This window comes from Metarhizium robertsii, assembly GCF_000187425.2.
Source record: "Metarhizium robertsii ARSEF 23 chromosome Unknown MAA_Scf_1, whole genome shotgun sequence".
Taxonomy (NCBI): domain Eukaryota; kingdom Fungi; phylum Ascomycota; class Sordariomycetes; order Hypocreales; family Clavicipitaceae; genus Metarhizium; species Metarhizium robertsii.
Genome location: NW_011942149.1, coordinates 5816626 through 5839032, shown reverse-complemented (window position 1 = coordinate 5839032; position 22407 = coordinate 5816626). Strand labels below are relative to the sequence as shown.

The 22407-nt window shown below is 52.4% G+C and overlaps 3 protein-coding genes across 3 annotated transcripts; 1 reads left to right on the top strand and 2 right to left on the bottom strand.

Moving 5' to 3' along the window:
• Positions 1-1004: 1004 nt before the first annotated feature.
• On the top strand, positions 1005-2935 carry MAA_01824 (BZIP transcription factor; the record flags this gene model as incomplete). The annotated part of the gene is made up of 3 exons (XM_007819822.2): positions 1005-1266; positions 1372-1578; positions 1686-2935. 3 exons carry the CDS (start codon positions 1005-1007, stop codon positions 2933-2935), a joined length of 1719 nt encoding a protein of 572 aa, XP_007818013.2.
• A 1277-nt stretch (positions 2936-4212) lies between these two features.
• On the bottom strand, positions 4213-6276 carry MAA_01825 (WD40 repeat-like-containing domain protein; the record flags this gene model as incomplete). Its single annotated transcript, XM_007819823.2, has 5 exons — positions 4213-4952; positions 5085-5308; positions 5373-5427; positions 5541-5927; positions 6252-6276. The coding sequence occupies 5 exons, from the start codon at positions 6274-6276 to the stop codon at positions 4213-4215; spliced, it is 1431 nt and encodes a 476-aa protein (XP_007818014.2).
• An 802-nt stretch (positions 6277-7078) lies between these two features.
• Positions 7079-11030, bottom strand: MAA_01826 (potassium/sodium efflux P-type ATPase; the record flags this gene model as incomplete). The annotated part of the gene is made up of 4 exons (XM_007819824.1): positions 7079-7125; positions 7197-9294; positions 9641-9871; positions 10620-11030. The coding sequence occupies 4 exons, from the start codon at positions 11028-11030 to the stop codon at positions 7079-7081; spliced, it is 2787 nt and encodes a 928-aa protein (XP_007818015.1).
• Positions 11031-22407: the final 11377 nt, after the last annotated feature.

The following is a 22407-nucleotide window of genomic DNA, read 5'->3' as shown; positions in this document are numbered from 1 at the left end:
TCTATGGGCCTTGTTTATGTTGGTGAGGCATGATGTACGGTTAGACACTGATGGGGTGAATATCATCTTGCTGGCATGTCGTTCAGGTGCCAGAGAGACTTGTCGCGTTGCTGCAGGGCACCATGAGACAGAATGCAATTGGCTCAGATGATTGGGGGTGTTGCAGCAACATGCCGTGTCTGCTGTACCCGGAGAGAAACCCGGCCTTGAGTAGTTCTCTCTGCAGAGTCTTGACTGCCAGGGGACATCCCGTAGTGGGGCTGTTGGACCTGCAGACGCTGCACTTGTTTGCAGCTTTTCGGATATTGTTGGCTACGGGCTTAGGAAACAAATATCGAGATGATAAGACCTGCGGATGAAATAAAATTTCCAACATGTTACATGCCTACGCCGTTACCTTAGTACTCCGTATGTAGTTATGAAATATTGTGGTGTTGAAGTCCACGTGACGAGACAACCAAAAATGTGCCCCATGGCTCCAGCCCCTCTTGCCAATTGAACTCGTTCTCCTCCATGACTCAGGAAGGACGAGAACATAGCGCTCCTTCTGATTCAGAGCCTCTCATCCCATAGGCGAGAGTTTTGCCCAAGAATCACTTCCCCACTCAACCTTCTCCATCCATGCACCACGTTGCGTATCGTGTTACGTCCAACCGAGCATGACCGCCCTGATCTGGACCCTTTGTTCTGGGTTGCCCTTGTGCAGCACTATCTAGCCGCCGCTGTGCCCTTCCCTGGAGCCAGGGCAGGAAGGCCTGTCTTTTGTCGTCAGATTGCTCTGGTCTGATTAGCTCGGGGCCCGGCCGTTGCAGGCGCACGGTGTCGGCACGCGTCGTGGATACCGTCATACCCTCCTCGGACGGAGCTGAGTCCGTTGCCTAGGCAAGCTGGAACATCAGCTAACTAACAGGTAACTACGGAGCAGCCAGCCGTCATCGGCAACTCTTGGCCCACACGGACGGACGGACGGTCAATCCGGTGGCCGTCGGCCATCAGGGCTCGGAATGGCCTCCGCAGCAGGCGATGCGGTCGACAGCTCAGATGCGAGGTCGCCCAGTACCGCTCCCACTCCTGGCGTTGGTGGTACTGGGCCTGGACCTGGACCTGGGGCAACTGGCATTAAACGCGGCCTAGACGGCGAGGCCAGATGTGATGAGAAGGCCGCCGGCGATGGCGAGGCTGGAGTGAAGAAGAAGAAGACGGGGTCTGGGAGTCGAGGCGTGGCCAATTTGACTCCCGAGCAATTGGCCAAGAAAAGGGCAAATGGTACGTGATATTCTGGGCTGCGGTGCCAGCTTACAAGACAGTCCGTGCGCAGTATTCCGATATCTTGATGGAAATACTTGGCTAACGCTGAATATCGATGCTTAGACCGGGAGGCTCAGCGGGCCATTCGCGAAAGAACCAAGAACCAGATTGAAGCTCTGGAAAAACGCATTCGGGACCTGACAAACCAGAAGCCCTATCAGGAACTTCAGGCTGTTGTCGGGGCCAAGCAGGCAGTTGAGCAGGAGAATGCTGATATCAAACGTCAGTTGGCAAACATTATTAGCATTCTGAAACCAATTGTTGATTCATGTACGTGAAAAAGTGTTCTCATGCCGCCTTTCAACACCTGCCATGCACAGGCAACCGGCAGGACTCGGTTGTATAAGTAAGAGCTGGGTAGCTAACGGCCTGTTCAGCATCGGGAGAAGCCACACATGTTTCACCAACTCATACATTTTCCCCGCCAACAACGGCGGTGCCAAGCCCAGGCATTCATCAATACAGCGCTACTACACCCGCAACAACAGCTTCTCCTGCCGCAAACCTGGATCAAATCCAACAACAGTTGCAGCATGTGTCACCTGGCCTGAGCGATGACTTAATTGGGCCCCCAGATGCCCACACGGGCTTATATATAGCACAATTGCACAACCAGAAGCTTCAGCTGCGTCAAGGACTTAACATGAGTGGAGAGCGGCTGGGACTGGACTTCTTGCTACGGCCAGGTGAGCGTGTGAGTAGGATTCAGGCTGGCGCCAACGGTGCTCAAGACTCACAACAGTATCATCATGTTCCCATGAAGCATGACTGGGCGGCCAGCCAGAACGAGCAAGAAGGCCATCACCCCTGGACCTCGTCTGACCCTTCTGGACAATTGCCCGAGTCCTCAGGATCCGACGGGTACCGACAGGCAGAAAGCAGTCCATCCGGCATAGTACCACATCACCCCGGGGCACTACAACAACATAATCCAGAATCAAACCCCAACGGCCTTCCTTTCTACGCACAACAACTCAAGCATAGTCATCCCTCGTGTCCGTTGGATTCTTTGCTTCTCAACTTCCTCTCCGAACGTCGCCAGCGCATTGCCGACGGTGTTCCCATCCGAGAAGTCATTGGTCCGCGATACCCGTCTGTATCATCACTTCTCAATCCGTCCAACAGCGTATATAGCCATCCCCTCTCTCGAGTATTCACCGACATTCTCTCCACATTCCCCGGTATATCGCGGCTACCAGAGCGCGTTGCTTCCCTCTACGTCATGTTTCATCTAATGCGCTGGCAAATCTCACCCACTCGCGACAACTTCAAGCTCATCCCCGAATGTATGATCCCCAAACAGCCACAAATGGATTATGCTCACCCGGCATGGCTTGACCTGTTACCATTCCCTACCATGAGAGAACGACTAACCCAAATATGGAACCCTCGTCAATATGATCTGGACAACTGGTTCATCCCCTTTACGACGTCACTGCGGGTTAGTTGGCCCTACGAGGAGACGGATGCGCTTTTAATGCTTCCAGACTCGGACGAAGTCGTGATAAACCCAGTGTTTGAGAGGCATATACGGAATCCCGACAACTGGAAGCTCGGAGAGAGGTTTGCAAGAGCATTTCCAGAATTGGCGGGCACATATCAATTGGACCCCTCGATAGATTGCTAGGATAATCGCGGGCTGTTTGTCGGTGAGTGGGGCTGGAGTATGGTGTACTCCGTACATACGGTGCTATTCAAGGATGTGATGGAGTCGTCAGTGGTATCATGTTGTGCCATGAAATTGCAGCCATCTATTGACCAGTTAATCTCTGCAGACTACTACTATGTAAGTCTCACATATTACTACTAGTATTACTATCCGCAAGGAACAATCCCACCAAGAAGCGTCAAAAACAATTTCCTGCGCCCCATTCTCTCTATCCACGCGCGGACCGCCTCAATGCTTGCCTCCATTTCGTCCCACTGCCCCCACCAAACCCCCAACGCAAGAAGGCCTAGTCCACAAAATTCCCACCATGTTCATCCACAACCACAAATCCTTTTTTTCTTGTTCTCCCCTTTCCCAGCCGCCATTCCTCTTCCCTTTGCTCCAATCTTATTATAACGCATTATCTCGCCCTCTCCTCAACAGCAGCTGATTCAGCAATTCGCGTGATTGGTTTAGTGGTAAAATTCTCCGTTGCCATTCGAGCAGCGTCGGGGAGCCCTGGGTTCGATTCCCAGATCACGCAGCCTTGCCGTCTCAGTTGTTCCTCTCCTTGTCACCAGCGTGATTGGTTTAGTGGTAAAATTCTCCGTTGCCATCAGCAACGTCGGGGAGCCCTGGGTTCGATTCCCAGATCACGCAATGCCTTTCTTTTTGTTCTTCGTTATGTGTAGTAGTATGTGGAACGGATTTCCTTTTTTGGCGGGGGAGAGAGAGAGACTGACTGTGTTAATCGCGCGAGTGAAGGGAGTTGTTGCGGATTGCTGTGGTGGAAGGCATGTGTGAGTTTCTTTTTCCTTTTTTTTTTTCAACTCTTGGCTGTTGCCAAACCAAGTCTTCCCGACACGTAAATCCGGGAACTTGTAATGGGATATGTCGGACGTGGCTGTTTAGGTGGCGATGGCTATAAGTGAGGTTGGCATTGCCTGGAATCGCTCATTGCAGGATGTGCGTGTCCAACACATACCCCACGGAGAGAGAGGCTATATTCTAATCAAAATGTGATACGGAAACAAGGCGCCAAATCGGAGTGGATAATCTCGCGTGTGTGTGACGACGACATGTTCAACAGTAGCCAGTATCATGAGCAGTTCTTTGCGTGTATATCTATCTATGAAAGAGCAGTATGCTGAGCCTGGGCACCTGGGTAGGTAGTCAACTGACTTGGGAAAACCCAACATGGCAACGCCGTACACCAAAACGTCAAAAATCTTATCCAACGGACGGCGAAACAGCCATCAAGCCTGGTCATTAAAGGCCCTTGCCCCAAAGGAAAACTTCCTCAACGACTGCCCTTGGCCCACCCACAGGCTCGGGAGTCTATCGCCCGCCATGCTGTGAAACATCAACGCCCGAATGGGAGTATCGGTGCTCACGGCGCCCAGTGCCCTGCTCTTAAGCGCCCTGCCCGTATGCAACGAGAACAGCTTGACCGTGCCGTCGTCCTGCGCCGCCGCCACGACGCCTAGCTCGGGGCTCACGTCCCACCCGGTATGGAAGTGGGCGGCATTCTTGTACCCCGGGAACGAGAGGAGCGGCGTCGTCCCGTTGGGCCCATTCTTGAAGAAGCGCATGTCGTAGAGGCCCATCTTGTCCTGCAGCCCGGCTGTCAGGACGTGGTGCTCGTTGACGCTGCGCAGGTGCGCTATGGCGCTGGGCTGGCGGGCGCATGCCCACTCCGTCACGGGGGTGCGCAGGTCTGTCGTCCAGAGGCGTGGCTGTCGGCCGCCCGCGAGGAGCACGTTGTGGTTGGAGAACTGGAAGTCCTGGTCGAAGATTTCCTGCGGCAGCTGCGTGCCTTTGGGGGGTTGGGCCGGTGCCGCCCTGGACATGGAGTCGTTGGAGCGGACGAGCACGACGCCGGCGTTGGTGCCCATGACGCAGAGGAGGTCGGATGACGGCGGCGCGGGCGTGCTCTGGTGGACGAGCCATTCGTCGCGGATGCGGCCGTGGATGGCGAGGCGTTGGTAGTGGTCACCTATGTGAGGTCAGTTACTGCGTTTGGGTTTGCCACGTAGGCCTAATACATGCGATATCAACGCCGTCCACTGGGGAGAGAAGGAGACGAAACAAGGCGAGATGGGCGTAGAAACAAACGCAAAGGACTCACTTTCTCCCAACAGCCACTGCCCCCTCGTCCTGGGCTCCTCCGAAACAAGCGGCGAGAACAAGTACAGTCCGCAGCTATGGTCCGGCTCCCGCGACGTCAGCAACATCTTGTGCGACGGCTCATGGTACTTGATGGACGACATCTGCGGACATCGTATCATCTCAGTCCGGAACTGGGGGGTTCGACGTCGTTCGAGGGTCACCGGATCCGTCCCAAACGTCAATCTATATGGCACGTCAGTCCCCTGGAGACTCCAAACACACACCCAGAGAAAGGTAGTTGACATACACATCATTCTCATCCGTAGAGGTATGCGTCCCCAGCAGTGACTCCTCGTCCAATGCTAGCACAAGATCAGCAGTCCATTCATATCTTCCGTCTCCAAAAAAAAAAAAAAAAAAAGTAAGCAACAGGAAAGCAAAAAACGGCTGGAAAAGAATAACAACATAAACTTACTCGCATACACAACTCCCGTACTCCCAACCCAAAAACAACTCATATTCACCTCCCTTCCTCTCCCAAAACTCGGCATAAACCGAACGCGCCCTTTGCTCTGCAGGCCGCCAGCCCATGCCGCAGCACCGATGTCCTCATCAAAGCTCCTACCTCGCCCGTCCTCCGCAACACGAGTACACTCCACCTCGCGGCTCAACAAGCCCCCAGAAATCACATTCCTCTGCAGCCCATGTCGTTTGATGTGCCTCTTTACCAACTCAGCCTGAAGGCGGGCCTCCTGCCGAGCTGCGTCGTGAATCTTGCGCCGTTTGACAGCGTCAGAGGAATAGGACGTCGACAAGGCAGTCGAGCCACTTTCTACCTTGAAGTATTTCTTTTTAGCGGCATCTGTACACGATTAGCATGCCGTCCTCTCCGTTTTATTTCCTCTCCTCCCACGACTTTGGCTCCTCCACAACACTCCTCCTCGCTCTCATATCGCTCCTCTCCCCGTAGTCCATTTGGTCTCTCCGATCGTCCGTCTTGTTTTCTTTTTTTTTTTTTCCCCGTCCTAACCACCCTCTTCATCTCTGTCTTTCATTCGCTCACGCCTTGGTTCACAGCCTCGTTCCTCATCTCTCTCACATCTCGATCCTCCTCCTTTCCACGCCCCCCACCAAACTCATCCAAACCAGCCAGAATAGAAGAATAAATAGCAACACATCAACGTACCGTAATAATACCCCGGAATCTCCATAACTTTCACAGTCTCTCTCGCCCATTCATTCGCCTTGAATGGCCACCAGACAAATAACAGTACCAATGCCAGGACCTCATGAACCAAATCCCGTGTTCGAGTCCCATGAGGCCATCAGCAAAATCTCTCGCGTGATTCCTTTTCAACTATTCGCGCAATTATAATCAATCGTTTCCAATAAATAAAACGAAAAGCACCATGCGAAATCATGGCATTTCGTTGGCAAGATGAAGAAAAACGCATCCAGGCCATGGAGCAAGTCCGTCGAGCTGAGACCCGAGTAACTGGTTACAATCACGTGATGCGACTTTAAGCTTTTACCCCGGCCAAGATTGCATAAACATTGACCGTGTCTGTTTTTAGCAGTGACCAAAAAGCAACCTCTCCAGACTTACGTGCATACACTACCACTTCCCCAGAGGCGGGCATTGCATCAGTACAGATCGTGCGGATGCTGGGATCGAATCAACTTCGATATCATTCACTGCAGAATTAGGAATTGGAACCATGTACACGGGAGAATTACACTGAAAGAAAATTCACTAAACACATATCCGCATGGCGACCGCATAGTCAACATCACTCGTAGGCACACCAAATATAATTATTTTTTTGATTTATTCATTAGGTGTCTAGAAGACGGTATCTCTAGGGGTTAAAAAAAAAAAAGAAAATTGGCCTCCTCATCCACACCGCGTTGATGCTCACGTTCAAGACTCATACAATGCAAATTTAAACATAGTGAAAGCGAAAGAGCAGGGGCAAGGCCATGCGGGTATGTAATTGTAGAGCCATTCTATATTTACGAAGACTTCTCGTGCTGGGTCGATACACGCTGGAGGGAGACGACTGCGAAATTGTTAGCGAGTGACCTTGGCAGTGATGAACATGTATAGCATGGCGGGAAAGTATAAACATACCAAAGTCTTCTAGCGATCGCTGCTTCTGGTCCTTCTTGGGGGACTTGCCGTGCATGAGGTTGTCAAAGCCGGCGCTTCCCTGCATGAAGTAGTAAAGGCCACCCATGACGGCAAAGATACCGAATGAGAAGATCCAAATACGGACCACAGCAACAATAGAGGTCTGGCCACCAACGAACCAACCGAAGAGACAGAAGAAGGTGGCGAGAATGTCGACGACCAGGATGGCACCAGTGAGCTGCCACGAGGGGATGGAAGACCAGAAGGGGCCGTTGGCACGAGTGATGAAGATCAGCCAGTTCTCAGTAAGGGAGATCTCGAGGAAGAGAACTTCGTCGAGTTTACCAAAGTTCTGAACGATACCGCCGTTCTCAGTGCCAGCAAACATGGTGGTGAGGGCAATCCAGGTTCCGATGGCCAGGACAACACCGAGGAGGACGGACATGCCCCAGAGCTTGGGCAGATTCCACTTGACGGGGGTCTGAGAGTAAGGAGCATTGTCGTAAGCAATAGCCAAGGTGGCAATGTCGGCGAAAATGGCAATGAAGACAACGAGCTCGATGTTGAGAGACTGGTTGAGAATGGCAATCCAAAGACCGAGGAAGATCTCCATGTGCAAGGACAGGGCGATACGGTAGACGACGTAAGCGTACATGCGGTGGAAGATCTGGCGAGAAGTCTTGAGGGCATCAATGATGGCACCGAGACCGGGGGCAAGGAAGACAATATCGGCGGCAGAACGAGCGGCGTCAGAGGCACCCTCGACGGCAATACCAGTATCGGCCTTCTTCAAAGAGGGAGCATCATTGACACCGTCACCAGTCATGGCAACGAGGTAGCCACGCTGCTGCAGAATCTCGACGACGGAGTACTTGTGCTGGGGGAAAACCTCAGCGAAACCATCGGCAGCCTCGACGAAATCGTAAACCTCAGAGCCGGGCATGTCACCGCCGCCACCAAGACCGAGACGCTCGGCATTGTAGACATTGGTACCAAGACCAAGCTGGCGGGAGGTCTCACGAGCAATACCGACAGCGTCACCAGTCAACATCTTGATGGACAAACCGAGAACCTTGGCCTCATTGATAGTGCGGGCAGTGTCGTGGCGGGGAGGATCAGAGCAAGGCATGATGCCGAGAATCTCCCAAGCACCTTCGCCACGCTTACGGGCAACACCAAGAGAACGGAAACCACGGGTAGCGAATTCGGCGACACAGTTCTTGTAGGCCTTGTCAATATGCTCGGGGATGGGGTGGTCCTCCTCGACAGTCTTGAGCACGAAAAGAGGAGCACCCTTGACGCAGGTGATGCGCTCGCCCTGGGGAGACTCGACAACAGCCTGGACCTTCTTGGACACGGGGTCAAAGGGGTGGAAATCGATAACCTTGTACTTGGACAGGACAGACTTGGCGCGGGGGTAGAACTTGAGGGCCTTGAGGAAAGCCTTGTCGATGGCGTCGATACCCTTCTTCTTGCGGGAGGCGGCCAAACAGGCAGTAAGCATCAGGTCATCAGGATCAACACCGGGGACGGTGAAGGGCTCGGACAGCGAGAGCTTGTTCTTGGTCAGGGTACCGGTCTTGTCAGAGCAGAGAATCTCGACACCAGCAAGAGACTCAATGGCGGACAGCTTCTGGACAATAGCCTGCTTCTTGGCGAGGTAGGCAGCACCGACGGCCATGGTGGTGGTGACGACAGCGGGAAGACCGACAGGGACACCGACGATGGTGATGGCCAGGGTGAAGCGGAGAATTTCGACAATGGGGTTGGATCGGTAGAAGGAAGAGATCCAGACAACCAAGAGGGTGACGATGACGAGAATCAGCAGAATGGTACCAATGCCGTTGAGAACCTCGGTGAAGTGACCAGTGCCACCAGCGGACTGAGAAACGAGAGCAGCGGCACGGCCGACGAAGGTGTTGTCACCAGTGGCAGAGACGACGAGGAAGGCCTCGCCACGCTTGACGGCGGAGGAAGCATAGCAGTTGTCGCCCTTGTGCTTGTCGACAGCCAGCGACTCACCAGTGATGGCCGACTGATCAACCTGAAGGAAGGCATCCTCAGTGACAATGCGGCCATCGGCGGGAATAATGGTACCCTGCAAACGATGGCGGTTAGTACGCAATTGGTTTGGCTCTTTGCACACGGAGACTTTTCTCTCGACGTCATATTTGCAGGCTTGTATCCGACCATCTGCCGCCACCAATTGGACCGCCGACCAGGTGCCAATCGCCAGGTGCCAAGCGCGAGACGCATGGCATTATTTGCCAAGTGACGGGATGCGCAGACAACAACAATTGCGTTGCGCAGACTGGCATGTGTGCAATTGCGCCATGGCGATTCGTGTTGGGGGCAGTCGGGCCGGCGGGCAATTTGGGTGGAGCAGATGGCGCAACAAGCACAACAAAGCGACCCCGGGGGTATTGGGAATTATTGGAACTCACTTCCTCGACCTGGAGGATATCTCCGGGAACGACTTCGGGGGCCTCAATCTCCTTGAGGGTGCCATCACGGAGGACAACAGCCTTGAGAGCAAGAGTCTTCTTCAATTCGTCGACGATAGATCCGGCCTGGTATTCCTGGACGAAACCGACACCAGCGTTAAGCAGCAGCAGAGCGCAAATGACACCGAAATCGACCCAGTCCTCGAGACCGGCGGCCAAGACAGCGGCAGCCTATAAACAAAACATAAAGAGACCCCGGTTAGCGCACGGAACACAAACAAATTAGGTGGGAAGCAACTGGAACACCAAGACGATCGGCGCAAAGCGAGAGCCATGCAAAAAAGCTTGCCATGACACAAGCCGGTCCAGAAAAGGACCGGTGGAGCCGCAGCTGGGGCCAGGTCCCAGGCCAGGTCCCAAAAGACAAGCCAGAGGGACCAGTCGAGAGACGAGAGAACGAGCAGCAGGCCGTGGGAACGTGCGGACGGGCGAATGCGTCGGATGGATCGGCTTGGACTGGTCGCCATCAAAAAAACCATCAAACCCACTTCCGCACGTCTACCCACTCGACGTCCCCACATGGAGCCAGCCAGTGTCATGAGCCAATTGCTGCCGGCCCACTCAAGCTCCTGTGGGGCCAGTAATCTGCGCCGGCCATAGCAGACCAAAAAAACGCGCGAAAAAGAATGCAAGTGTGGACAAAAACAATGGCCATTGGGAATGTCGCTGCATCGCTGCCAAAAAAAACATCGTCTGTTTTTTTTCTCGCGGTGGCCCCAATGGCCGGTACATAGAGAATGAAGGGCAAAGAAGAAGAAAACATGAACAAGCGCAGATCGCTGGGACAGAGCAGGAATATGGTGATGAAGGCGCATGGACAGCCATGGCTTTCTTGGTCGGAAGCGCAAATAAACGCAGCAGCCATTGCCGCGCCAGACAGTGTCAAATAGAAAAAACCACAACAGTGTGCGAGACTCACCTCCATGACAAACTGGATAGGACCAACGAAGTAGGAGAAGAACTTGAGGATCAAGTTCTCCTTCTCTTCCTTCATCTGATTGAGACCGTACTTGCGGCGACGGGTAACGACCTCGGACTCGGTCAGACCAACACGGCTGTCAGTCTGGAGCATCTCCTCGGGAACGACGCGGCCGCCACCAGGCGAGCCCTCTTCCTCCTCCTCGTCGAAGCCTTCGTGGCCATCCTGTGACTCGAGGTCCTCGATCAGGGCATCAATGTCCTCATCCTCGTCGTCGTCCTCGGCAGCGGCGACCTTCCTAGGAACCTGCTCAGCAGGAGCCTGCTGTCGGTGCTGCTGGGCCTTCTCGTCAAACTGGCCCGACTCAATGTTGGTGTTCAGCGCGGGTGCGCCGATCCTGTCGTCAGCCATGGCGATGTGTGCAGACAGATTATCAAAATCTTGTAGGGTATTATTAGATGCAGTAGGAGACGGGGCGTCTCTAGGTTGAGGTCGGCAGTCTTGGAAACAATAACAAAATTACCCAAGAGCGCAGGGTGCAAAACACCGTAGGAGCGGAGAGGGGATGAGAGAGAAGGGTGAGTGTCGAAGCACCACACGAAGGAGATGTAATGGTCACTTAGGTGCAACGCATTCGTGGGTATCGAGAAGAGAGGAAGGGGAGAGGAAAGTCGGAGTATGGAGGGACGGGTGGGAGGGACTATTTCAATGAGTGCGACGATTCCAATAGCGTTTGGGCCAGAGAGGACCGTCGACATAGGAAAGCACCAAGGAAAGCATGCAGCAACACAGCTTCAACCATGCAGAGCCGGCTCCAACATGGAACCCACTTTGGGTCTGAGTCTGCGTCTTCCTGGCGCACCCGCGAAAGCTAGAATCCAGACAGCACATGGGCCACAGTCAGAATGGCTTCTCCGGGCCCTGCTGCCGCCTGGTCGCCTCACGTCTCTTGTCTCTGGCCATCAAGTCGCTCATACTGGGATGCGGGCGCCGTCAATATGAGCTACAAAAGGCAGCGCCGTACTCCGTACTCCGGCCCTGTGGGCTCGGGGACGTGGCTGCGATTGCTCGCTGGCTCGCTCGCTCCATGTCGAATTTTCCATGGGGGTGGCATGGGGGGGAGCCGAGCATGGGGGAGGGGTGTGGCTTGGCCCGGCTCCACAGGAGAGAAAAAAAAAGTCATGCCTGCTGGCCGACTCAGGAACCAGTTCTGGTACTACCACCACCAAGAAGAGCGCGCAAGAGAGTGAAGCCCGGCGTCTGCACCACGAACCTTGCACACGCCATTGCGCCTGTTCCATACGCTATTGCCAGGCTGCCAGAACCAAGTCCGAAGTGTGAATCAGGATGGAGGGTGTGCGGCCGCGGGCTTGGGCCTGGGCTTGGGCTTGGGCGATGGTGACGGCACGCGAAGCTGGAGTGCGTGGGTACATGTGTACCTGAGCACCCGGCCGTACGAATTGAGTTTTGGCCGCACAGTGCGTATCTAGCAGTCTAGCCGACCCAGCAAAGGCTAGCGCCTTATCCAGGTACCTAGGCCGGTACGCCGTGGGCACGCAGGCACCAACTCCGGACGCAGAGAGGGAGAGGCACGCAGCACGACAACATGCGCGACCAGCGACGACGGCTATTGCGGCCCAGTCGTGCCAGTCTTTGCTCCCGGCCATACTTGGTAGCTAGCGGCGACCGTCGACGGACGCCGGAGGACACTGGGCGCTGATGACTGAATACGGACCAGTGCATAGTGTCTTGTGACGCAAAGAGGCCACTGTCATGCTCGTCGATTGATTACTTGATTACCTAACCTAGCCTACTAGGTCGGTAGTTGCTCCAGCTTTTGGAAACGTTCTAGCACATACTGGTAAACAGGTCCGTCATGATTCGTCGCCGTCGCGGAGCTTGGATTAAAGCTCGAGCAGATGTGTCTCGTCTTGTGGGCGCGATGCCAAGCCGCCAGGTACCTATAGTGCGCATTATTGCAGCTGCACACGGTCCCTGTCCAGTGTTTGCCGACCAGCCTTCACAGTGTCCTGATGGCGAAATCGCACAGGGCACGATACCAGGCACCTCTAAGCATTACTGCCTCGAGATGCTAACCCAGGACGGGAGCCGTCACTTCTAAAGCTCATCACCTCCAACAAGTGCTTCCTGTCTTCTGCTCCGTTCTCTTCGTAATACATACTCCGTAGTCAGGTTCCAGACGGCCCCTGCTAGCCGTTTCCTGGAGCCCGCCGTGTCCAAGTGCGTCCTTGGCGCATCTCGTCTTATGCTGAAGCGCGCAAATACTGGCGCCCATGTCTCGCCCATGGCTTCGCCGGTCGTCTTTTCATCATCATTTTCTCTCTGGTGTCAGTGACTCGCCCCTGCTCTCAATGGTGCTGCGGAGGCTAGGCTCCTTCGCTTCTCGATTGGTGCTTGCTGTGTGCGTCTTTTGGTATTTGAGCCTAGCACTATCAAGTTGCACCTCGTCCACCTTTGTCCGCGATCTTCCTCCGATCCCTCCACTACTAGTAAAGCTGCACATGATGCTGATGCTAAATGCCAGCGAGTTGTGTGCCTCGTAGGCACCAAGTACGTACTGCACTCGTGTCAATCCGCATTGCCCTTTATTATGCAGATATCCTCGCAGGACTGCTCTGGTCCGCCCAACCGCGTAGTACCTAGGTACTTAAGTAGGTACCTAGGTACCTAGAGGTCGACGGTAGGTTTTCAAGCGCCTCGTGCACCTGACTTTCCGTCATAATAAGACACAAACGCTTGGCGACAAGCCTCACCTGCCATCCCTCCAGGACGCCACAGAAGCAGGTGACGCAGTACGTAGTTCGTACGTAGTACTTGTGTAGTCATTTTCACTTGCCCGCTGGTTTGGTAGCCGACAGCTTGATGCTTATAATGACATGTTAGCATCAAATACTCCATACAATATTACTAGCTTCAACTCGTCGAAACAAAGAGAGCATTGCGTTTGACAGCAGCCCGCCACCGACCTAGCTATCAGGATAAGCATGGCAGGCAACTGCCGCATCTTAGCGTGCGGCCGGTAAACCCCTTTGCCCTTGGGTGTTTTATTAGAGCCGCAGAGTTGCGATGCCTCCTGCCAAAGGTTGCACCCTAAAAGCTTGGCAGTCGGCGGCACAAGCTTATCCAAGAGGGTGCACATGCCGTTAATCTCCAGATTCTGGGGATAACAGGATCAGCGGGCTGTTTGATAAAGAGAAACAAATGCCTGTGCGGCATCCGGGCCCTGCTCATCTCTTCACTACCTCGAGGCCATCACCCTGCCGCTCTCTGTTTCAAACATCGTCTTCCGTCGTTTCGTCTGCTCCAATATCAAATATGAACCCTGCACAAGCCCTGACCGAGGGTTGCCTTCCCCAAAACGCCAAGAGATAGCATAGCTATGCACGTCCCATCATCCGCAGTGCCAGCAAAACGAAGGACTGAGAGCATGTATTGTGTACGGAGCACTACTGTGTGTATGTATGTATATATGATTGGCAAGAAGAGAGAGAGAGAGACAACGGCTCACAAGTTATTTCCTACCAGGATGGCACAAGCTTCCACATCCCCCTTGAGCCATATGTACCATATACATCTATTTTTGACAACTCAAATCGAGTACTAGTATGCTGTCGGTAGAATTATGCATTGTCCATCTTGTCCGATTGATTCCGAACTGCGCTTAAACGTCTGTCAGGCGTCGCACATTACGCACAAAACACTTGCGCATGCACTTCGTCTTCGCTGTGTTCTGGACTTGGTCCACGCTGAGGCATTTATTTCGGAGCTATTTTTTGTTGAAGACCCTCTAAAATCCAGACCCCGTGATGACGACACTGGGGCGGCATATGTACATACCTATGTCCCAGTCCTCGCTGTCACGGCCTACAGGCCCAGGATATGTCAAGTACGAGCCACCTGTAGCCGGCGGTCAGTGGTCAATATTACTCCCAATTACAGTCGACCAGTCCTTCAAAGTCAAGTTCGCTTCGGCTCCCTATGAAGCGACTCTCACTGTGTACCTACCTACGTAGGCAGTTGGGCTATATACACACTGGCCATGCAATACATACATAGGTCCCGGTATTATAGCTGGTTGTGCTCACGCTGAGGACAATCATTGGCCTTCAGCATGCCCGTCGCTGTTGATCTTACAGCTCTCGTTTAGTAGGTTGACACGACCGTAGCGCACGGCGAAATATGGGGCTCCGATCGATGCCCTTTTCATCGTTCCCGTCGTCAGTGTGGTGCAGTATCATGTTGTCAGAGCGCTGAAAGCCAATGACAAATTTCAAACAATGCTGCGTAAAAGCCATGGAGAGTGTGTGCAAGCCGAGTTTGGCATGGCAACTGGACAATTCCCAGTACGATGCAATACCGAGTACTACCAAAGGGCACATGTCAGCATGTGAGATGTTAAAGCAAGACCATTGGCATGACAAAAGGCCTCCCCCTCAAGAGTGTGTTACCAGTTTACCTTGTCCGTGACTGTTCAGCGGTTCATCACAGGCCATCCATCTCAATTTGTCTTGTCTCACAACTCTGATTGCATGTTGATCAATTGTTGGTCTGACAATAGCAAGGTTGGATTAAGGTTCAGCTCAAGGTTGTTTCTATTCCAAGCCATGTCTAAGGGACACCTGTGCTGCAAAGGGAGGATCGCTGTGGCATCGTGCCCTTCTCTTCCACACTTGATATCAGTCCAAATGTGTGATGTGGTTGGAAGACATGTACATAGGGGGTCTCAGCCTGTTCAGATGCGACATTCGCATGATCGGCCGGGGCAATGTCACGAGGGGATGTGTCAGAAAAGTATGCCTGTACGTCGGTTGTCTCTTGGCGCATTCCCTTTAGCAGTCTTGCCCAGAGCGAAGGCCTGCCGTGATTATGCCGTCGCTGATCATACCATGCTAGATAAGCATCAGTGCCAACGATATATCGAGGTTATACGCATCGGAGAAAAAGATAGAGTATCAGGGAGTTCGAACCGGGGCAGCGCATGATGTCCACCTCGGCATTTTCTGACCTGCTGGCTCTCCAAGTCAGCGAAAAGTTAACCCGCCGAGCACAACTCTAGAAGGCCAATTGACCAACATGTATGTACCACTTCGCGAGAGCCCGAGAGCGACAACTGCATTCGTGACTCGGGAGGCGGCGGTCCAAGCTCTGAGTACTCCTCCGTACGCAAATCGGCGGAATGCCGCGCCATGACATCCGGTAAATGTGGCCCTCTCATGTCCAAAACAAAAGAAAACAATGAACAGAAAATGCGGCGCCACCGTCTCAAAGGCTCAGGCCCTCCTCGGGCTGACCACCGGGTCGAGCTGGGTCAAGCTGGGACGGGGAAGAATCTGGAGCATCTGGAGCAATTTGGGGCACTGTGTGCCACACGGCGCCGACAGCGAGCCGAAAGGTACCTACTGCTTCTATCCATCTCGGTCCATCTTGTTATCGTGCACGCCCCTCTCGGCCCTAGTTCATGCAGGCTCTGGTCAAGCCTGTCCGTCTCAGAATGCGGCTGCTGTGGGCAATCTTTTTTTTATCGAGTAGAACTCGTCAAGTCGTCCGCGATTGTCGTTCTGCACACTCCGCGGTGCGCTAGCTACTCGAGCTATTAAAATGGAGAAGAAAGTTGGAGAACTACCACATTAGTAGCTTGTTTATTTTGCTTTACAGTTTTGTCTGCCTCCCGTAGTCACGGCAGCCACGTCCTTCATGTTTTTTCTCCCTCTTTCTCATTTGCCTCATTTTTGACTGGGTTGATCCGAGATAGTAAATGGTGAAGTTCAAAATGTTTTCCTACCAAATGAGTCACTCGCTCCCGTCAAGCTTGGCAGAGCTGAACGCAGATGGAGGATGTTTCAATTTGCCTCCACAAGACTGTAGATTGAGCCACAGTCGTGCAAAATCTCCCCAAGCAAGGTGTCAGAGCTCTGTTGGTACCCTCTAGGCGCTGCCTCCACGCAGGAGTGGTGTGCTCGACTGTTATGTGTGGGTGCGCCTCCGTGCCCTTGTGTCTCTGTCTGCATGCAGCTTCACCTTCGCTGCGTTCGATGCAGCATTCTGCGTCGCCCCAGCTTTTCCTACGTCATAGCAAGTCATAGGAATGGCTCGCGAAGGGCGGTGCCATCCCAGCTCCTGCAACGAGCCTACCTAGCACTTCCGTGTGGATGCTCTGGGATTCATGCATTCCCCAGACCAGGCATAATCCGGAGTGGCCAATTGGCCTCAATGCTTATTCTCTCGTCGCTTTAGGACGGCGATGTGATTGCTCCATCAGACGATGGGAGAGCCAGAAAAAAGGAAGACACGTACGGAGTATCGGTTATGCCAAGTTACTGACCCAGCCAGGACAAGAAGTTCGGCTTCGCCGTCCGTGGGGGATGCAACCTTTGTTGGCCACCACGCATGTACAGGGTGCCATACAGTACAAGCTTCTCAGGCAATCTACAGTCTGTCTATCAGTATCAGTTGGGATACAAATTCGGTAACTCATGATCATACATACAATACGACATTGGACTCGGAGCAGAATTTGTGGACTCCGTCGAGCCCTGCATGTACAATGGGGATGGCTTGACGAGTTTTTTTCTGGCTCCCGCAGTGGATATCGCAAATTCTTCCATGGAAAATGAGCGTTTTTTCTGCGTCTTCCTTCCGGACCGCCTGTTGTTCTAGTGCAGTTAGAACTGGGTCCCTCCAAGATGGCAAAGTAGAACCCTGCATAACAATCTCTGGGCGTAAATGAATCGCGTTCCCTGGCCACTGCTCGGTGCGGTTTTAGCCATCTTTGCCGTCTTGCCGCCCGGCTGCTGCTACGGCTCGCCATTCGGAAAATGTCCACACCTGCCGTTGTTGCCACAAACCACTCGGTCACGCCTATTGCTGATCCCATCCCTTGATTGTTTGGACCCTGGCCAGAAAGGAGATGTGTGCTGTATTAATTTTGTCTTGGATTGGATTTTAGGTTTAATTCCCGGCTCTTGTGGCAATGATCCCCAGCCGGATCAGCATTTGTGAAAAACGCTCGCTCTCTTGCAAAAGCCGAGCCGTTACGCCGTATTATAGAAGCAATTTGCCAGGTAGAGCTGTCCACTTTCTCTGACCGACAGAACATCGGCGTCTTTTGGTCGCGTGGTTGTGCGTGGGCCCCGAGGTATTTCCTGATGCACCCTGTCTCTCCGTGTGCATGTACTGTACAATGTACCTGCACAGGAGATATCCCTTTCAAGGCCAATTCATCACGTCCATATGGGGTAAAGTGGTCCTCGGTTTCCTTGTAATGCCCCGTCATTCGAAGACCCGTACCCATTGGCGTCTCAGCCTCTCCGTAGTGACATTGCAGAAACAGAGAATAAAAAGGGCTTCTCTGTTCCGTAACTAGCAAGTGCAGGGCCCTTCCGGGCTGTACTCGTGCGCTCGAACAATTTGTTTCCACATCAACCTCTATTTGTATACCCAACAGTAGTCGATTCTTGCGCCTCGGTTGGCAGTGGTATGTCCAGCTACGAGCCTGTCCATCCATCCTCACATAGCAGTTGGAACATGAGAGGCGGCTGGCGGTACACTCTCGACGGGTGCTAAGTCTTGCATGATTGCATTGACAGTGTATGATTCGCGGCGATCTTACTCTCATTCGCCTCAGTCGACCGTGCACGCACAGCTATTCCTAAGGGAGGCTTCCAGCTCCGACCGAAATTAGTACTAGTTGATTTCTGTGCTGAAGACTTCAGTGTGCCATTCAAGTTATGCAAACCTTACTATGCCACGTCACAGCGCAATCCATCATTCATGTCATGAGCAAGGGACTCCCTAGCTTCTCAACAGATGAATATGTTATGCAGAATTTGGGACGTATCGATCATCTTGGCCAACTCGCAAGAAGTCAAACTAAAGCTACCGCAAATTTTGCTGCAAGTGATGACAAACAATATGGGGTATTTCATCTTCTCAACTTGGATTGGGAGTGTGTACCAGTACCAGGTGTAGCATCACAATTTTGATGCGACCTGGCTACATCGAACTAGAGCTGTACCTATTGGCAGAATTTCTAAACTTGTTAGTTTCAAACCGTAACCAAGCACATGAGAAACTGCATTGGGGTGGGTTACAAGTAACTCATACCACTGTTAGGCAGGGAATTGGGGCAAGTCGCCTGCTTTGCGGAAAGGCTTGGTGGCTTTTCCAGATCGTCAAGATGACACAAAAAAATCCCAAATCCTGATACAGGGAGAAACATGGGAGATGGGAAAAGCAGGGTTCGCATTGGTCCCAGTAGCTCGAATCACGCAGCTAGCTACGCGTAAAATCATACACCCCATGATCCAGAAAAGAAAGGATGGAGTAGTAATGCGACTTGGGGTTGCGGTATTTGAATCTTCATGCAAAGCCATTTTTTGTCAGTCAGGTGCCCCTTGGCGAGATGGTATAAACCGGAAGGAACCATGGAGCACATCTCAATCGCGGGTGCCAAGGTGGTCAATGCCTGATCATAGTATATAGTATGTGATCAATCCCGTGACTCTGGTGCAGAGGCCCATAACATGTGTAGATGAACCAGCTCGATCTCTCCATCTCTGTAAAGTACCCAGACATGCTTCATGGGCTCTGACAGTTCGCAAGTGTCCCCCTTGCCTTGATGTTTAAATTAATGAGTACGGTACCTACCGCCAAATAATCTGCTGCTTGGAAAATCAACTGCTGGCGTAAGTCAAGATAACGCGATGAGACGGGAAAAGTAACGCTGACGACGCTCTCTTTAGAAACCGTCCTCACATTTGCGCAGGTGCTTGAGAAAGAGTGACCTAGGTACTATCATTTCGTTGAATGGTTCTCCTCGGGGCATCATTCTATTTTTGAGTTCCATTATGGCGCATGAATACTCGTCCTCTACCTACACGAAGGCATGAAGTATTGGTTCTTCTGTAAAAGCCAGGAACGGTTCTGATATCCCGGTTGTCTCAGCCGAAAACACTCCATCGTGGCCTATTTTCGGGATCCTGTTTCCTTTACCTCACAACAGTTAAAATAGCTACGGAGCATGAAGATCATCTGTCTTCATATTAGCCGGCGTGGCAGGTATGGAACAAAACCAGACCACTCTGTTTCCTCACGACTACCGCGCATTGAATAGTAGTGGCATGGGTCTGGAGGGTTCCACCATCCGTACTGGCGGCTCGATTGAAACTTGGTGGCTTAATAGAACGGTTGTCGTGAGTAACCCGTTACCCCATACACATGTCCCAGCAATAATGAACGCGCTATTGACATGAGTAATTGGGTCGCGTCACAGACGGAGCACTCAGCAAGTGGAAGACATAATGCACGACTCGTCATGTTTGGTGTCACCTTGTCCGATCAGGCCAGCATCTCCATCAACTTCCCCGTGGATTCAGTGGACCATGCAATGCAGGACAGACATATCGTAATTTCACGCGCTCATAATTTTGATGAGGCTCCAGTTTCGGTCCAGCCTAGCCACAAGAGAGCACTGTCAACAAACAGATAGTACTAGTTACTACATCCATATGGTAAGGCTCCACGTATTCTCCCTGCCGCTATTGCCGACGAGCGTGGCTCTAGGACTGAAAACAACAAAACCTGCCGGTAACTGATGATGCAAGTCAGCGCTCTAGTTGATGCTCATTCTAGAATGAGAAATGCCCTGCCCTTACTTTTCCGATATGCCGTGATCTCCTTGCAAGGGTACGAGATAAGGTGGACCGCGCCGCACAGGTACGTTTTGTTAAACACTCACGGACCTGGTAGAGAATGTCCCCAGGAGACAGCCAAGGGCTTCATACATCTCTAACACAGTCATCCGAGCGCTACATTCAGTGAGCCTTGAAACGCCATGGCCGTGCCACATAAACATAAATCGAAGAAGAAAAATAGGATACTAATACTCCCGTGGCCGGCGTGTCGAGTCCAGTCACCAGCCTGCACGAGTGGTACCTGGATTTGCTACGGAGTAATTGTCATGGTTTCATTTTTCGTTTCATCCAGTTTCACGACGCAGCCCTACCGAATTATGTTTGAATTTTTCCTCCAACACTCGCTCCCGGATCGCCATTGGATCCAGATGCAGAGAGGTGTCTCCGAAATAAAGTGGCCCCGGTTTGTGCTTCCAGATGTGAAAACACAAACACTACTAGTATGAGGCGGGAATTGTTGCCGGCAAGGCTGGGAAACGAGGTGCTTTCGTTGAATGGACCAAATTACTGCTTATTCCCGTCCTTGTAACTTGCACCCCCTTCCGAAACGGTATGTAATGGGACGAGATGAACCGGCCGAGCTGGTTGCGGTCAATCGGTCAGAATAATCACCGACCAAAGGCGAGGCCCGTGGATTCCGCAGTTCCCGTTGTCTCTGGTTGGTGCAACCGGCTCGTGTCGCCGGACTTTTTGGGGCCTCTTTTTAAGATTATTCTCGTTACCCGGTTTACGGATGGATAGACCGGAGATTCCCATGTCTCTTTCGGGCACCAGGTACGAAGCACGATTCGAACAAGATGTGCCTGACAAAACGCCATTCCCGACCGTTGTAGCCGCTCGATCCGCCCTGCTGTACGACCGATACGTGGCCGAGGATTGTCCACCAGAACCGGAGGCTGCGCCAAAGCTCAAGATTTTAAAGCAAGGGAGGCACAAACAATGACGTGTGTTTTTAAGTCTGATATTACATACGGAGTACTAGTAGTACCATCATCAACATGGCACTGCATTCATCAGGGCACTGCGGGTCCAATCGCGACTGCATGTTTTCCATGCCAGACATTGTCGCAGACCGATGGGGGATCTCGTGGCAAGTGCCGCGTTCGAAGTTGTATTTCTAGATGTCGTGCAGCCGTTAACTATCAGGTGTGAGTTACGCCAGATATCCATGGCAGACGTTAGATGGGCAGCAAGCAAATGCTTCCCAGAGTGTAAGATGCACGTAAACATACCGACACCCCAACTCCTTTCTGCTATCAGTTCTCTACAAAAGTTAAAGGTAGCGACCACGAGTCCGGGACAGTTACAGGGTACACAAAGGAGAGTAAATTAGCTCACTAATCAGTTTGTGAAGCACTAAGAAAATGCAAGATTGGTTAAATGCCAGAGCGCATAAGCATAACGCCGTGTAGACAGCAGACGACAATGGTCATATAGGGTAGCCACGAATGAAAAAAAAAAACCCCCCACGGGGAGAATTCATGCCTGTGTCATGATTATTTTGCGGCATGGCCCTGGCCAATGCCATGATGTTTCACATGACGCACGAAATAAGTGGCTGTCTTTTAGTCTAGCACGGTCACAAAAGGAACCGCACATGTTAGTTGATAAGGAGCATCGTTTGGTTCGTGAAGATATGAGTCGCGATTGTACGCCGAGTAGCCTCGGACACCATGAGACAACCAGTAGAAATGACAATATTGAGCACTAGTTCAGCTCGAATGATAACCCAAGCCACTGCACGTGTTTCGACCTACGAAGTCGCAACATGTAACAACGGCAAGCATCAACACCCACGAGCAGGCTACATAACATTCACTGCAGAGCCATAGGAAAAGTTTTGAAAAAGCGTGTCTAATCGCTACCATGGCCCTTGAGACACCGAAAACGACGAACCCCCTAACCAATTAATACACCCCACACATTTCCCTAAGCAAAAAAAGGGCAACGCTCGCAGCTCCGACTGCTCATTAAGACTCCCAACACTCCATGTATACAGTTCCATCCGCCCCATACCACCAATGTCCCTGGGTATCAAGATCTGACGACACACAAAATACTGCGACAACGCCCAA